Source organism: Synchiropus splendidus, chromosome 11, assembly GCF_027744825.2.
Source record: "Synchiropus splendidus isolate RoL2022-P1 chromosome 11, RoL_Sspl_1.0, whole genome shotgun sequence".
Lineage (NCBI taxonomy): Eukaryota > Metazoa > Chordata > Actinopteri > Syngnathiformes > Callionymidae > Synchiropus > Synchiropus splendidus.
This window is the reverse complement of record NC_071344.1, coordinates 18,459,742-18,477,475: the sequence shown is the minus strand read 5'-3', so window position 1 is coordinate 18,477,475 and position 17,734 is coordinate 18,459,742. Positions and strand designations below refer to the sequence as shown.

The 17,734-nt window shown below is 49.8% G+C and overlaps 2 protein-coding genes across 2 annotated transcripts in view; both read left to right on the top strand.

The window, feature by feature from the left end:
• spata5 (spermatogenesis associated 5) overlaps positions 1 to 10,337 on the top strand; it is a 59,885-nt gene extending 49,548 nt beyond the window's left edge. The window contains exons 16-17 of the mRNA XM_053878612.1: positions 3,188 to 3,352; positions 9,407 to 10,337. Of these exons, the coding sequence (XP_053734587.1) occupies positions 3,188 to 3,352; positions 9,407 to 9,586 (345 nt within the window). The 3' untranslated portion in view covers positions 9,587 to 10,337. The remainder of the gene's footprint in view (positions 1 to 3,187; positions 3,353 to 9,406) is intronic.
• Positions 10,338 to 11,547: 1,210 nt separating this feature from the next.
• On the top strand, positions 11,548 to 15,784 carry spry1 (sprouty homolog 1, antagonist of FGF signaling (Drosophila)). Its single transcript, XM_053878642.1, has 2 exons — positions 11,548 to 12,060; positions 14,255 to 15,784. Exon 2 carries the CDS (start codon positions 14,310 to 14,312, stop codon positions 15,312 to 15,314), a length of 1,005 nt encoding a protein of 334 aa, XP_053734617.1. The 5' UTR covers positions 11,548 to 12,060; positions 14,255 to 14,309; the 3' UTR covers positions 15,315 to 15,784.
• The last annotated feature ends 1,950 nt before the right edge of the window (positions 15,785 to 17,734 follow it).

Here is a 17,734-nt window from a genome sequence, read left to right as displayed (position 1 = left end):
CACATGCCGCCGCCCTCCGACCGGCTTCTCGGGCGCCTGTGAGTGAACGGAACCATTCAATCATGCGGCCGATTGAAAGGACGCATTGAAGCGCTGAGCTATTAAAATGAATCAAACGCCGAGCAATTAGCGAGCGGATGCACACGCCAAGAAGATGTCGTCAAACACAGATAATGAGCCATCTGTGGCCGAAAACAAACACTGCGTTGTGTCGCCGGAGACTGGAGAGCGATCCAGACTGGAATGCGTTCATTTGGTTGTGGCCTCAGCGTCACGGTGCTGTCATGCTAGCCGCTAGCAGCATGGTCGGCTGCTCCACGACTGCTGGGGCTGGTGAGTGGAGGCCTCAGTGGTAGTTTCAAACAACTCCTCACCACAGCTGTCTTCTCCTGCTCTCACCCCTTCATACATCATGTCAGTTGAACCGTAGGTGTGCTCCTCCTTCCTTCTGAATCAGAACCTGATCTCCGTGTGACCTTGACCACCCTACACACGACTAGTTGTGCTTAGGAAATCAATCCGTCCCTGTTTCTTTCCTCTCCTCTCTTGTTCTCCAGTCGTGCTGTGTTCCCAGACCAGGTCCAGGTCTCGGGCAGCAGGGGGTTAACTGCAGCAGAGCTGGGCTGCTTGGACACGGTGGCCTCGTCTGCCGGATGTGAGTTTGACTCCGGGGCAGAATCCAGAGTGAAAGCCTCTCATGTTTTTGTCCCGTTGCCAACTTACCCCTCCCCCTGGGCCCCACTGATCCATTCCCACATCAAGACCCAGCCTGACAGGAAGCAGGTCCGGTGTCATCCACAGCTCCAGCTCGCAGCAGCGAGGTGCAGTTGCACGTTTAAATCTGCGACGGTTACATGCGTGGGAGTCAGAGAGGTGACGTGAGGTGATGGACCGCTCCAGTCATAATCCATGGTCAGATAGCTGCTAGGTCCGGGTTTTCCTGGGTCAAGTAGTGAGCCAACATACACTGGTCAGGTTTGAAAAAGCTGCTAGTGTTTTAAAGGCCGGTGGTGTTGGAAAAGGTGACACTTATTTTACTGACGTTAAAACTTTATTACTCTTTTAAGCATAACTTTATTCTTAAAGACATGTAGAATATAATTGACATGGGAAGGAACACAATTTTTTTAAAGACATTTTTGTTATTTTTATTTGTATCATGCTTTTTTATATGTATACAAAAATGTTTGTATGAAATTGGATTCAAAATCAAATATTTATGTATTATTATTATTATTATTATATAGAAAACAATGTTTTTTATTTGAATATTTACTACTTTATTTAAGTAAAAGTTAACACAATGCTACTTTTGATTTCTTCATTTTTCCGGCATGGAATGGTCGACGCTAGCTTCGTGCAGTAGGCGCCTCTCATCAGTGCGTACCTGGAATACCTTGTAGCTGAAAAATGTAAAGACTTGAAGCTAGCTTAGTTTGCTATGCAGCTGCAGCGAGGACTCGGGTTTCCCACAGCCCGAGCTGCAAACCTGTTGTGTAGTTCCTGTCGAGGTGCTGTGTGTTGCGTGCGATTGCATAAGTCCAGGATGTCCCGTCTTCCGAGTGACTCACCGAGGCCTCCGCGGATTGTGGGCCGACCGGTTGGGAAAACACACGGCAGCGAACGCCTTCGGGCGGGGAACCGACTCTGCCGTGTCTCCGACAGCGAGAGTGACGCGAGTGTCGTCTAAATATACGAGAAGAGTGTGACAGAGGTTTACACAAAGCCAGACGGCCGTGGCTCCAGTGTCCTGGACCAAGTCTCACTCACCAGGTCACATGGTACAACGCATGTCTGGACCCAAACAGATGAAACTTGGGAATGAATCTGACCTGGAGAACACGTCGCTTGCTTGTGACATCACTCTCTGGTTCAGTCAGCAGTGTGGCCACTCGTGCAGTCACCGTAAAGTCATGGTCCGCCTGCTCCTAGCAAGAGTAGGAGAGTCGGGTTGTTTGGTCCTGTTCTGATGTCACCACGGAGACAGAATAGGGGCAGATTCAGCACCGGTGAAGGTCTGAAGTGGCCCGTTCTGGACATTGGTTCTGTTCATGTGTTACTTCAGTGGAACGTCTGGGCCAACAGATGCCCTAAACAACAAGTCTTGAGAGCAGCGGTGAGGTCTTTCCCACCCTGCTCTGAGGACGTCTGAGGCTGCAGGTGGTGTTTCCTGGCCTTCTAAGAATATCACTCGGAGAGCCGCGTGGGCGTCCGACTGTAAACACAGCAGGTCAGAGTGAAGGTGCCCTGGAATGCTGAGAGATTCCCGGCGTTCCTGAGAGTGCAGGGAGGTGGCGGCCTCGCGGAGAGGAAGTGGTCTGTCATGAGGGGGAGATGGCTGCTGCAGCCGGGCTGGAATGATGAGTGTTGTTATCGCCACGGAGAGGAAGAGTTTTTTTTATCTCCCTGTTTTGATCTGCCCGACTGACTAGGGCCTTCTTCTTCTCACAGTTTTCTGTCCCTCGGATCACGTTTTCCAGAGTTCTGGGTTTCTGTAAAGGACTGTCTAAATGTCCTTCTCAGCAGTTTCTTCCTGCAGCTGAGGGCTAGCTGTTAGCATCACTAGCATCAATGTGCAAGGTCTGACGACTGAATGTGGAGAGTGAAGTTCCACCTAGTGCAGAAAAAACGTTGACGAAAAAAAAATACGCCAAAAATATTTTTCTTGAAAAAGAAAACATTTTTATATATAATTATTATTTATAATAATAAAGAATAGCATGTGCCAAACAGCTGAATGCAAAATTATAAGTTTTGTAGTGAGGTAATGTGCATGTAAAAATGATCCTATTAAAATGTATTTTTTATTATTATTACATTTCTATTTTTACTTATGATGTTCATTATGTTTGTGTTTTTGTAGTGAAAATACCAAGATAAACAACAGTAATTAAAGTTGTGTGTTCACTTATCTATTGATCTGTTTCTGCTATGTATTATTAAAAATGAGGAAAACTATTTTGACATTCATTTCTCTTCAGTTACTTAAATTACTTTCTATTTACGGCAAACAAAATTTGTTTTTCTTGTTTTAAATACAGTATTTTACGTTTTCTAGAACAAAACTGTTTCTTTCTGTTCGAATGGTTTGAGTTCTTCTTCTGTGATTTATTTTTGCGCCAACAAAACAAAAACTTTTATTCTTCAGTTCTTCAAAAACCAAATGAGCTCTGTTTTGTTCCCCCAGGCTCTGATGCGTCCGGGTCGCCTTGACCGTATCGTCTACGTTCCACTTCCCGACCCTCCGACTCGACGCGAAATCTTCTGTCTCCAGTTCCGGAAGATGCCTGTGGCCTGTGACGTGTCGGTGGACGACCTGGTGACTCGGACTGAGAAATATTCGGGAGCTGAGGTGAGAAAGCTCTCGATGTTGTAGGAACGAACCTCCCGTTAGGCTGCGAGTGACTGGACAGTGGAGAGGACGGATGGTGAAAGAGAAGGATGGGTGGAGGAGTTTAGAAACAGTGGGAGCATGAATGACTCCAGATGGTGATGATGGATGGGCGAGCCGTCATAGTCACGGTCTGATGGTGGAACTGTGGACGGACGGTGGTTGAACTCGTACAGATGGAGCAAGGAGGAGTGGTGGAAGAACTGATGCTCTCTCTCTCTCTGTTTCTTTCTGTCTCACTCGTAAACCATGTGCGAGTTTTAACACGATTGTTGTTGGATTGTTCTGCCTTTGACACTCAGCTGAAGTCACACTCTTGTATTTGACTTGGCGAGCCGACCGGCAACAGAGTTTGGCTGAGCCAAGGGCTGGATGGGGGGCACCTAAACAGTGACCTCGGGTACTGAGCTCACTCAGCGTCAGTTTCATGTCAGGTTTTATGAGTCCAAGTGAAAGGTCAGAAATGTATATTGGAGTCCTGGCTCTGCTGTTGTTTGACATCTGGAATCAGGCTGCATATACGGCGACATCACTTCCCGTCCCCTGGCCTTGTGTGGTCTGTGTTATTTCACCCGAGCAACACTTGCTGCTTGTATCACAAGGACTCATTTAGATGTGTGGGACTCCAAGATTTGAGTCCATGAGTCGTCTGGCATGTTGGACTCGTCATCTTGCAAAGACTCAAGGCTTTACTGAGCTGCTCCACACCAATCTAAAACTTTAGAAGTTAGCTGTTCACACACACACATTGTCTATCCTTGTGAGGACCTCTCATTGCCATCACCCTTTCCCCAGCCTCTCCCTCTAAACCCAACCACCCAAAACACATGGCTCACCTGAACCAGGACTCTGAACCACACTGAAGCCGAAGTTATATTGAAGTTTGAATCCTCAAAAACATATGAGAACCAGCTGAAATGTCCGCACCAGAATATTACTACTCATGCACACACACACGCCACCTCACTGCACCGTCAAACAACAGGCGTGTTCTCAAAACAAAGTGGTCCCTGAGAAGACAAATGTGGTGGTCCATCGCCGCCTCACTTCCTCTCTGCGCGCTGACGCAGATTTACGAGCAGATTATTTGTTGTTGCTCCGTTTTATCACCCTGAGAAATGCAGCGACAGATGTTCACCCGCTCGACAGCGCTCCTCCGACCTGAGTGTGTGTGTGTGAGCAAGCGAGTTCACGAGTGTGCGCTTTTATGTGTTATGAAAGGCGTCTGAAGAGAAAAAAGAACATTTCAGTGAAGCACATCACGCAGGTGGAGTTTAACCTACCTTGACATGAACACACACCAACAGTCTATCGCACGCACACACACTGTGAAGTCTCCAGGTCACTCTGGCGTGGGTGTGTTTGGTAAATATGCCATCCCTGAATTCCCTGCTCCGAAGAGAATGTGGAGCTTTCATTCGTCTGATTAAGGGGCGAGGACAAATATGCCCTCAGAGGCGAGGCCCAGAGAGAGACCTGCACTCACACACACACAGCCTCAACATTGTGTAGCCCTCAACACAGGTGCGATCCCACATGCTTCTTTCCAAAACATCATCTGAGGCCGTCTCCAGAGTAGTTGTCGCGCAGTTGCACTCCGCTTTGTTCTCACACTCCCGACTGCCGACCCAGTCGCGACTCCACAGGTGAGGAAGGTGCTAAGAAGCTATCGGTAGCATCGCTAGCTTCGGCTTTGTTGCGGAATGTGCTCTGAAATTGTGAGTTAAAAAAGAAACTTCAGCATCACAGAACTCTCACTGGAGAAGCTAATGGCTAACAGTTAGCATTTGAGCCAGTAACTGAAGAGGGTCTTTAGTGAGGAACCTCATAATGAAGCCAGTATTGAATTTATTTCGGCTCCTATCTAGTGCCATCTTTGCAGCTGTTGACAGAACAACAACACAGCAGACCCAAATATTTGAGCAGAACTAAAAGAGAGAGAGCAGAAAACACCTCTTCAAATCCATTTTCAGGGATTCACTAGCCTCTCTTTACGACTAGAAACCCAGAAATAGCTGAACTTTCATCATGGGCAGCTTTCTGAGATCTGAATTCCTCCGCTTGCGCACACGCGCTTCTTCTGATCATGTGCCATGTTTCCGCTCCCCCCTCGAGGCCACGTGACCCCACCACCCTCTCCCCCTCCAGACCTCAGCTCGCTCTCTTCGCCTGTGATCTGAAATAGACTTCACATGGACTTGTGGTCTGGACTTGTTTCTCTTGGCAGGGACTCGCCGCTGCGGAAGCTTCCTCCCGACTGGAGCGCTGAACCCACCGCCACTCTCTCGCTCAGATACTGGTTCATTTCCTCTCGCCGGAGCGCAGGCCGCGTGTTTTCGTCCAGCGGTTGTCGCGGTACTTCCAAACCAGATGATTTTCAAATGTTGTTGCTCGGTCTGATACAGAAGCGGGGCGGCACCGATGGACGGGTGCGCAGGTGTAACCTCGCCTGCTCGCCTCCTCAGCAAAGAAAGGTGCCGTCGTGTTCGGCGACTCCAGTTTCAACACAGTGAAGTGAAGTTGTACTTGGCTTAATCAACGCTCACCTGGGTCACATGAATTTGACTCTTTGTTTTCAACTTTCACTGGGCATGTTGCGCGTCGACTATTCTTCAACGCTCCCAACTTATGTCTGCTGTAGCTTTTACCGTTAAAACATCTCCTAACCACGAAGGAAATTGCGCGACTTTGTCCAGCATCGTAAATTTACCGCACAATTGGCGTCAGCCCCGACACAAAGCTGATCATGTTCCGAACAACGCTGCTCTGTAAACTTTGGCCCAAGTTACACCTGAATTCTGTCCACTGAGATTATATTAGCGGCCATGTTCCAAGCTTTGTCGTTCCAAGTTGTGGTCAGTCCGTCTCCGAGACAGGAAGTGATGCGGCCTGGTCGTATGTCGGTGTCGGACTGGACATGAATCCAACAAATGTTCATGAAAAAGATGTCAGTGATAGAGATTCAAGGATCTGAGTCTTTTAAAGGAGCCAAAAGTTCAATCACTGAGAGAATCAAGATGGTGGGGAAAAATAATCGTTGAGTCTGAATGAATCCTTACAGCTTCCTGAGATACAGGAAGCATGGATCCTGAGTCCCCCACATCTGAGAGAGTCCTGCAGTTGTTCAAAGCTGACATGAGTGTGTCTCCTGAGGTGAATCAGATGGTGTGATTATTTGGACTAAAGGAAGCGTTGAATCCCACATTTCTACTTGAAATAGATTTTCCAAACACTAGTCAAAACTGAATTCATGTGCGCCGCTAGCAGAGCTAAAACCACGCGTGGTCTGCTCGCAGGATATTTCGGACTCTTGGACTTCCAGAAACCCTACCTGGTGTGTGCGGCCACAGCGGCTCTCTAAAATTAGCCTTCCTGGTGTTGAGTCTGAGCGGACGACCGCGAAGCCGCTGGAAAAGAAAACAGAGCAACTGGATGGAGCGGCGCTCAGCGGCAGGTGTGTGCGGTCGCCGCGGGTCCCGGCTCTCCGGACGCTGCAGCAGATGTCACGCTGAAACCGCCACGGCGTCCCAGAGATCTGCAGCCATGTGGGGAGACTTTATGAGCGGCAGGGAGGGAGGAGCTCTGCGTCCCCCCTGGGTCGTCCCCCCGCGTCCTGTAAATGTGGCCGATTGTGTGTGTGTGTGAGTAGGGGGAGGCAGGACGCGGACACAAGGCTGAATTGATGCCGACGGCACACTCGGCCTCTGGTGGATCTGTGGCGCTAACAAGCGCTTCATTAAGCGCCCGGGCCGCCGCACTGAGCGCCTTTGTGGACGCGGGAAGCGACGCACAACAGGCGGCTTCACCCCGCGATGTTGCACCGCTCCAGGTTTATTTCTCTCGAGTCGATTCACCTTCACACTGACTCGCTTGTTTTGAGTCACAAATGCAGAAGAAATCTTCAAAGTTTATTTGCTTGGACTCATCTTGAAATACAAGCAACTTGAAATAGTTGCCTCGAAATGAGCCCGACTCTCTGTTGGCATTGAGTCACTGTGACTCAGTTTGATTGCGAGGCTTTTGGCCTGACTCGTGAGCTTGCCTCAGCATGACTCGAGTTGTAACGGCCGCCTGTTTTCAAGTGAATCCTTGTAATCCTGCTTGAACTCATTCGGCTCTGATTGGCCCCACCAGTCCGAGTGCTTGCTGTCAGGTGAGTGGAAGTCACACGCTATTTTACTGACTCGAGTCACACATGCTGGGGACCATAGAGACTCCCGGACGTGTCACTAGAGCAGCAGAATATTGTTGTTTCTTCAGTATTTTTCCACAGGCTTCTCATCTTCTAAGTCCAAATCACTGGACACTGGTCTTGACTCCTTCGTCAGTCCATTTTTTGGTGAATTGAATCTGGTTTAAGCTCATTTCGACTGTGTGTCGCACCAACCACCGGAGGCAGGTGGTGGAATATCATTTTTATCCTTATTTCTCATTCAATTCCTGTTTCACATGTGAAGATAAAATAGCAGTTATTCAAGCCTTATTGTATTTCAATAAGATCAAACTTTTGCATTATGATTTCATTTTTCATCAGCTTTTAATGTCACAACTATGAGAACGATTTATTTGATGATTCAGTATCGGATATTTTTATTATCCTCTGGTTTGGTTATAACTTGACGTGCTCATGTTCCTCACTCGTGGAGCTCGAGGCAAAGCACTTTCATGTGCGACAGACAGACACTCCTCTAGGGCAGGAACCTTGGGAGAACTGGACTCGTGTCCGGCAGAGGAACCTTCTGGTGGCAACGCTGCACTTGGGTTCTGACTTGTCGAGTCAAGCCTCAGTCGTGTCAGCAGAGTCTTGCTAGCTTGGCGCCAATTGTTGTAAAGCTTTCCAAGTGTGAAGTTTATTTTGTGACTCATGGGTTAATTGAGTTACTGAGTTTCTCAACCGAGGAGCCGCTCAGTGGGTTTGAGTTTACAATCCAGTCTGTCGATCAGCCAAACCGTGAACCAGGTCTCTCATCCACCTTCGAATCCCACAAAGTCCAAAGAGCAGTCCGAAGGAAAGAGCTGACAGAGCACATCGCAGACTCAGCAATAATAAATTCTCCAGCTTTATTGCGATGCAGCCTCCGTTTCTCATTCCCGTCATGAATCACGTCGCTGATCGGCCGATGTATGGGAGCGTGAGCCGCCTCTGAGTCCAGCTCCAGGAACCTGATCTGGGGTCCACTGTGTTCCACCTGCTGGAGAACCTAACTCACATCACAGGGAGTGGTTTCAAAATGAAAGACACGTGGCTGGTGTGGAGGGGGAAGGAGAGAGGTGGGGGGTTTCGGTCCGGTGAGCAATTCCACTGGTCGATACGGTCACATGACCACTGTCCCACTGACCTCACGCACTGTCAGGCGACATCAGCAGAAAGAACCGAATGACCCAGGTCTCCCCCCAACACATACATCACATAGTTTTTTTTGTTTTGTTTTTTTTACATTTGAGAGTTTCAGAGTTTATCTTTTTTTTATTTAAATATAGTGTGGTTTCCTGAATATTTTTTCCCCTCTGATGACCTTTCCGGGTCAGATCCACTTGGTGCTGCTTGTTCTGGGGGTTCAGGAGGTTCTGTTCTATGTGCCTTTGGTTTTTCTGTCCGAGTTCAAAATCGTTTGGATGAAATGTCCAGGAACTATGGGACATGAAACAAGAGGCATCACTGTCTGGATCCCGGAGAAGCAAGGAGCTCCTTCAGTTATTCTTCAGTTTGAACACCAGCTGAGGCAAAGCTGGAACAAACAGGTCAGATTTGTGTCCAGGTCCTCCTCCCCTGCCACCCTGTGTAGCTGGGACAGACTCCTGTGACGGTTTCTCCTACAGAGAACGAATGGTTTGGTTGGTCCAGTAGCACTAATGGGTCCTTCTCAAGTCGGGTCGGCGAGCATCATGTTGAGTCGCTCCATGTGTGCCGCCACAGATGACGAATGCTAACCGTTAGCCTCTCTAGCATGCTGGATCGTCTCTCGAATCGGTCTGGTCTCATGACTACAGCTGAGTTTCTGCTCTGTTTCCTAGGTAACGGCGGTCTGCAGAGAAGCCGCTCTGCTGGCCCTGCAGGAGGACATCAAAGCGCAGGAGGTCCAGACCCGCCACCTGGAGGCCGCCCTGGTTCTGGTGAAGCCCCGAATCCCAGAGTCCCTGATCCAGTTGTACCGGGACTACCAGCAGCAGCACGGCGGGCCCAAAGTCTTCTGACCCGGGAACATCCGTGTGGACAGATGAACCCGCTCCAGTCCAGCCAGACCCAGTCTCCCATCCTCACAACTCACCAAGAGTTACGCTGCTTGACCGGCTTCTCACAACCTTCTGACTCGGACCTGTGACGTGTCCCAGGCATAGGCCCTCCACACAGAGGCTTGACCTGTGACACCTCAGTGCCACTCCTGTCCAGTCACTTCTGAATGAATAACACCTCAAGTCACTGAAGATGGTACATTACTGATCATGGATGATCAATGAGGAGCACGACTGACTGACTGAGAGTTCCACCTTCAGAAACCCTCTGAAGTCATAAGGAATGGACCAACACAGTCAAAAAGATTCATGATTCACTCCCATGTTAAAGTTTACTCACAGGAATCAAGATAAGAGACACTTCAGCCAGTCCAGGAAGAGAAAATACCCTTCTTCTCTCTGCTCCTTTTCAACCTTCGGCTCAAGTTGATGATGAAAGAGGTGCCGTTGTCTATGTGATGTGGGATTGAAATAAACATGTCTTCAATTCATGCCGTTTCCGTTCAGAACCCAGTTTTTCCTCTCCTCATTGGCTGGACTCGTCCGGGATTTCTTTTACTATATTTTCATACCTTTCATGATTTACATCCGCTTTTTCTACATGTAATTGTATATAGTTTTGTTCGCCTTTTACATGTGAATTGTTTAACCCATAGCTTTTCTCACTTTTTTAGATGAACTTGATGAAATATATAGAGATATATGTTCGATATATGTTGTTTTTGTAGTTGTTTTCCCTCCTCTTTCGTTGTAGTTGAAATGATTTCCTCCTGTTTCGCCACCGTTTTTTTTTTTTTTTGCTTCACTTCAACAGATTGTTGCGCGTGTCCCGCGCTCTTGGGTCGAGTGAGATCCACTGGCCACCAGCTGCGGACGTGTTCGTCAGTCTCCAGACTTCGGTGTGTTCGGGTTTGAAGCCGAGCTCTGACTTGTGTCGAGCTGCTCAGGCTGATTCCACTTCTCACCCTCCACCGTGGGAGTTGCTTTCCGCGCGGCTGACACCTCGTCCATGGATGTTTCCATCTGAAAGAGATGAATTGACTTTGTATTGAACTTCCTTTTCTCATGGATCCGGATGTGGCGCATCCGCGACACCAATCAAACCAGACAGTCAGGAAGAGTGGAGGAGGGGGGCAGGGGGAGACGGGCCGCGCTCTTCTTAAGGTGGTCCGGCCTCGATCCCACCAGCGAGAGTGTGTGTTACACTGGCGGGGCGACACAGATTCACGCGCTCAGATACGTGTCAGCGACCAACGCCACATTCACGAGAGCTCGAGTCATTATAGAAGCTCAGTTACCCACGAGTTTCGTCTCCTATATATATATATATATATATATATATATATATATATATATATATATATATATATATATATATATATATATATATATATATATATCTCACATAAAACTCCCAGCTGCTTCATTTAACTGCTGAACATATGATGCCGTCAAAAATAAAAACTTGACACTAATATATAATATCAGAAACCAATCTATATCATGACACAATGAAGTAAATAACAATAGCAGTTGAGCTATTGCCATTGTCGTTATGTGTGTGTAGAGCGCAGTGGAACACGGCAGCAGTGCTGTGTACTGGACTGTGGTACTTTCATCCTACTAAGTCTGTTTCCTGCAGTAGAGTGGTACAGTATGGGATCGCAGTTCTGAGTGGGGGAGTGCTGCATTGTTTATGAGGTGGTACTGTTCACTGTTGTGTGGCGGGACAGTGCGAGTCCGAAGTCCAAACGAACCTGGAACCGAGCGCGCGCGCACGTCCACGCCATGTTCTTTTTCCGCTCGCGCTGCCAAAACAAAGCGACGCGAAGCATGAATGAGTGATTCATGCGTTGCGTCACGTGCGTGGCTGTTCTCAGACCGCAGGAGCGGAAGTTGTTTTTGTCCCGTCCCGTCTCCGCCGTTCCACCTTAACTCGCGCTCGCCCCGTCCCAAACATCTGCCCAATGAATCAGGAGCGGATGCGCTGTATCCTTTTCCAGCGGGCTCGTGAATGGCCAGTGGGAGTGGGCTCGTGCAGCCAACAGCGCAGCTCCAGCGTCTCATTCATTCAGTGCGCAGCAGACGTGGAGCGGAGCGCGAGGCCTGCGTGGATTTCTCCCTCTCTCTCTCTCTCTCTCTCTCTCGCTCGCTCGCTCTCCCCCCTCGCCACCTCCTTCCCTCCTCCAGATTCCACGCGAGAACTTTCCACCCGCTGCGTCGACGACCGGACTGGATTTACGGCGATTTTTCACTTGTGATTTCTGGACTTTCCTCGGGCCGCGAGCGCGCGGTGGATTAATGTGCGTGCGGGAATAACCGGGAAGCGCCGCTCGTGGATTACCGGACTGCGAATGTTGTGACTGGATCTCCCGGGTTCGGATGGAGTTTCCCCTCTGCCTGGTGGATCCGAGGCTATGGACGCTCGCATAGAGGTGCGTATCCCCGCGTGCACGCGTCCTTCCCTGGGTCCGCTGGAACAAACACCCCTCCCCCTCCGCGGCGGTTGTTTTCATTCATAACTTTTATTAATCATTCACGTCACTCGAACCCGCAGCCCCAGAGAATGGATCGAAATCTGGGTTGACTCTCGCTTCAGACTGAAGTCGGAGCGATCCGCTCTCGCGTCGCCTCTTGGCTGCGTGACGCGCGGAGTGGCGAGAAAACCTGCTGGAAGAATCCACCGAAGCGGCTTCGGCTCGCGCGTAAACAGAGCTGTCTTCCGAACCGGTCCCCCGGAACCGGTCCTCCATCGTCCGTGGGGCTCTGGGACGCGCAGAATAGCGAGGTTATCTTCCTCTTCATCGTCCCTCTCCTGTCAGGCGAAGCGACTTTGAAAGTGGAAGGAAGTGGGTTTTATTGGCGCACGCGTGTCGCATTTCTAGACCAAGTGCGATCGGAACCTCGAGGATAACGAACCCATTAAGCCACGAGTAAAAACAGCGCAATCTGGTGAGAAAAGTTTGCGTGGAGTTGATGGAAATGCGCTTCATTTGCGCTTTTGTTCCACACATTATTGGGAGGCAGATTATTGAGATTATCAACCCACATCGTCCAGTACCTCATCAAAGACAGGGTTCCGTCTGGACCAGAACCAGGCTCCAGCAAACAAAAAAAAAGAAGAAAAGAAAGATTTCCTGGGCTGGATGTCAGTAGTGTTTATATTCACACTCTGCCAGAAACCAAACCAATGTAATCCGTAATCTCGCTGGAGGAAATCATTCAGGGTCAGAAATCAACTCGGGAGTCCAGAGGAAACTCGCATCTGGCTTTATTGGCGTGACGTGTACACAATGCCGATGGTTTTATTAGAAGAATATCGATATTAATCCATAATTTTACTGAGGAATTTGAAGTGAGTGGAAGTCAGTGGGGCTTGTTCACACAACACTGCGTCTGAAGATCAAAAGTCAAAACAACCTGGATAACCTTCACTTGTAAATATCATAATCTGAGTCCTGAAATGAAACAGGGCAGATTATTGATGCACAGGATGGGTTGTGCTGAAACATGAGTCTAGTGAGCGACATTTGCCTCTGAAGTAGAGTCAGATGAGGAGCAGCTTGTGGAGAAGCTCCTCTGACCTGCTCAGTCTTCAAATACATCCCACCTCCACATAGAGTTCACTGAATCCAGGTTTAGGATGTTTAATTCGGACCGACTTGATCGAGTCTTGATCGAGTCACAGCCAGAATGATTCCCAGAAGCTGTTTCTTAAATCGAGATCTGAAATAATCTGGATTAGTTGTGGAAACCCTGTCAGAAAAAGTCTGATGATGTGGGAGAACCCTGCTTTGGGTTCAGTCGACTCTGATCTGCATCTGAAGTTTTACCCTCAGAGATCTATGTAACTTTAGTGAATTTTGAAGCTTCAAACTTGTAACAGAGTCAGTGGCAATAACAAAATCCTGGCTTGGATTCCCGTCCTGGAGGCTGAGGTTTGACCTTTCCAAACCACGGTGAAGAGCAGGGACGTCACTGAAGAGCAGTTGTCTGCCTCAGTCGCACCATGAACCCCCTTCAGAATAAACCCCAGGGTCGGCGTCGGAAGCGTCTTCCTGAACCAGGACTGGATTTATCATGACAAGTTTTCACTCTCCAAACTTCGAGATGAAATGGCTCACAGCAGCTCCAGGATTCTGTTTTCAGTTCAGAAAACCTGCTTTAGATTTCAGTTCTGTCAGGTCAGTTTGGCGTCTGTGACGTTCCGAGGGGAAGAAACGCGACGGCGGCTTTAGATGTTTGGGATTTTGGCTGAAAACATTGGGCTCTGCACGTTTGTTTTTGTGCTCCAGGAACTTTGTCTGACCCTTCATTTGGCTAATCTGCTCCACTTTTGTCCCTCCTGGCGTCTTGGTGGGGTTCAGAGTGAGGCGGCTCATTTACTTCTCTGGATCGTGTCCTCGTTTCGTCGCCGCGCTGCATTTAAATGTTAACTAGTCATAGAGATGTAAATGAGGAAGGGAAGTGTTCGCGGAGGCTCTCCAGTCGGAGTGTAGTGGAGCAGGAAGGGGCGGAAGTGAAGGCAGCGGGTGGTGGGACGGGGGACGGCTTGTCGGTGGGGTCAGTGGAGCCCATCCACTGGAGGTCCGGTGTAACACTCTGACGATGACCCCCTCTGTGCTTCAGGTGCTCCCATGCATGCCAGGTCCACGGTGAACGTCGGAAGCGGTGATCCCCCCAGATGGAGCACCAAAGTCAGCATGGCCCCGGCGGTTCATTGGTGGTGATCCAGCAGCCGTCGCTGGAGAGCCGGCAGAGGGCCGACTACGAGCGGGAGCTCCAGCACGCCGCCATCCTCTCCTTGGACCAGATCAAGGCCATACGCTCCTGCAATGAGTACACGGAGGGCCCCTCGGTGGTGCGGAGGCCCCCTGCGCCCCGCATGCCCCCCAGACCGCACGAGAAGCAGGAAAGGACTCATGAGGTCATCCTGGTCAATGTGAACAACAATTACGAGCACCGGCCGGCGGGGCACCATCACAGCGGCACGGTGGTGGTGGGTCTGGCCGGGTCCCGGGCGCCGGGCCTCAGCCGCTCCACCAGCACGGGCAGCGCCGCCAGCTCGGGGAGCAACAGCAGCGCCTCCTCCGAGCAGGGACTTCTAGTGCGCTCGCCGCCTTGCAGGCCCGGCATCCACCCGCACCACAGAGCTGAGCGGCCCGTTCGGACTCAACCCAAACCGCCTCCGCTAGAGCCGCCACTGAAGCCCTCTGCAAAAGGGAAATCGGACTTTTCGGGCTCGGGTGTCGCTGGGCATCAGTTCATCTGCGAATGCTGCGGCAAGTGCAAGTGCGCTGACTGCACAGCGCCGCGGAGCCTGCCGTCGTGCCTGGCGTGCAACGGCCAGTGCCTGTGCTCGGCCGAGAGCGCCCTGGAGCACGGGACCTGCATGTGCCTGGTCAAGGGCATCTTCTACCACTGCTCCAACGACGACGAGGGGGACTCGTGCGCGGACCACCCCTGCTCGCTCTCGCACTCCCACTGCTGCTCGCGCTTCCTGTGCATGGGATTAATGTCGGTACTCTTCCCCTGTCTGCTCTGCTACCTGCCCGTCAAGGGCTGCCTGAAGGCGGGCCAGCGTTGCTACGACCGGGTCACCAGGCCTGGCTGTCGCTGCAAGAACTCCAACACAGTCTACTGCAAACTGGAGAGCTGGGCGCCGCAGAGTCCGGACAAGCCCTCCTGATCCGCCGCCTTCCCCGCTCAAAGGAGTAAAAACCACTTTCTCTTCTACAGACCAGTGTTTGCCTCCTCTGTCCGTCTGTCACTTTGATCCTCTGACGGGTCCCCGCGACCCCAATTCGCCAAATCTGTGAAGGACCACCGACTTTCTGGGCAATGATGTAGCGGTTCCGAGCGCGCAGGTTAGCTCTGGCGTGGTAGTGTTTCTCTCTCCACTCTCATTTCTTCCTCTGTTTTTTCTGTAAATTGTCCACGAGAGGATTTGTTCGCAAAGAAAAAGGAACTTTTGTTGTAAAAAATATTTATTATGTGAAGCTCTATTATTTTATGATATTTATTGCAAGAGACAGTCTTAAGAAATTTACTCATGACTCTGAATATAACGAAATATCAAATACTTACTGAGAATTAAAGGGTGGCACAAAGAAAACTATGTTAACTTTAATGCAGAAAATATATTAATTAATGAAATGACTGGTGTGTGCTGTCTTGATTGTTCATGTGGTGTCTCCTGAATCTCGCTCCTCACTCCTGGTAACCCAACGTATTATCTGGCCTGCAAGTCTCAGTGAACGGGTTGAGAGCCCAGAAGTACCGTCGCGACCTTCAAACCTTGGTGTCTGTGGGTTGACGCCAGGCTAAGCTAAGTAGCATCTGTTGACATTGATTTATTAGCATCGCAGGCTATTGAACGGCTCCTCCGTACTGCGACTTAAGTTAGCATAAGAGCTAGTGAGACACTGACTAGCTGAGCTGACAGTGACGGGGGTCTCATCGCAGGATTTGTCCGCGGGGCAACAGCTCTTATTGCGCTGAGCTAGCTTTACTTGCTCACCAGTGATGTCCCTCCCTACGGTGTCTGTCCTCAACCTCTGCCCCAAGTATGTCCTTGTTGAGGCTAACACCTTACAGATCTTTTCATCGTGTGCTCCCTGTTCCTAGCGCTGCTGTTTGAAGTAGCCTCTGATTCTAGCGAAGGTAACTAGCTAGCATCTTTCAGGAACACACGTTAGCCGGAACACTTCCCTGTTTAAATCGCACTCTCTGGTTTCCACTGCATTTGTTGTTGCAGGAGTCAACTGTGAGCGATGTTTTCCATCCAAGGTTTTCAGTTTGTGTTTCTAGGTATGAATATGTTTCCTGTTGTGATTAGCTAGTTGTGCGTAGCAGCAAATGGTTGGTATCTTAGATGACATTGTCAGCAGTTGCATGTTCCGTATTTGGCTAGTTAGCTTGTCCTGTTAGCAATAAAGCGCTAGGATCCTCATGAAGTTGTATCTTGCGGTAGCTAGGTATTTCGACAGTCCAGTTGTTAGCATTGCAGGTTCGTCGATCTAAAGTGAGCATATTTGCTAACTCCATGGCTAATGGTGCTAGCGCAGTGCTCATCTTTGAAAGTCAATCATTTTGGGCGACTGGGCTCATGTGGTTCCTGTCGAGGATAATCTGGATTTAAATGATAAGATTATAGCGTTCACTTAAATCACTCCAGATAGCGCGCAGCTAACTGTTCGGAGCAGATAGCCTATTTGAAGGTTCTGTCTCTGTAGAGCTGTGAGCCATGTCATGTCACCTGACTGGATGATGTGTATCTCATGGCAGGGTCAGTTTTCAGCAGCAGATCGCTCATCTCATCCGACTGTAGAAAATAATCCCTGGCTTCAGCAGAATTCCCAGTTTTCCCAAAAGAGCCGAAGCAGCTGGAATCTCTGCGATGTCCCTGTTTACATTCCTGAGTTCTCGCGGCGAACCCTGAAAGCTAAACAATCCAGGTCATTGACACGATGAGCCCTGAAGCTAAGAGCGTCAACAGAGCCGCGGTGTTTCCACGCTCACAGGAAGTGACCCCCCCGCACCCCACCCCACCAAGCAAACAAGTCAACTAGTCTCCGGCCTTCAGCAGTGCTCCCCAAATGGCCAGTTTGAGGGGCCACCTGTTCAAAGATCGTAAAGCGCTCGTCTATCGGCGCTCGGCTTTTATGGCTGCCCAGCTTCCTGCACTAAAACAGTGCCACCCCCCCGCATCTGAGCCAGCCTCCCCCATTTGGCTGCTTCTTTTTGTGTGTGGATTTATCACATGGGAAGTCCGCTGACCCCCCGTCACCCCCCCGCTCCACCTCCCAGCCCTCGGGCGATGAGGTCATCACTTTAAAGTCGGCTCCAAATACCAACAGTTGTGGAAACCCCAACCAGGAAGGAGGGGGGGTGGGGCGACCTATAGCTCAACAGTTGGTGCTGCAAATACTTTTAATAGTGATAAAAATGGATCACAACTATGGCGGGGAGCAGGTCGGTGTCATTGGTCGGAAGCCATTTTCTTTTTTTCCCCATCCAATGGTAGGATGTGGCTTTGACGACAGCAGAATATCGTTCCCTTGTAATGGTAACTCGGAAACGTCGTTCTCTAATGGGTTCTTCTGACGT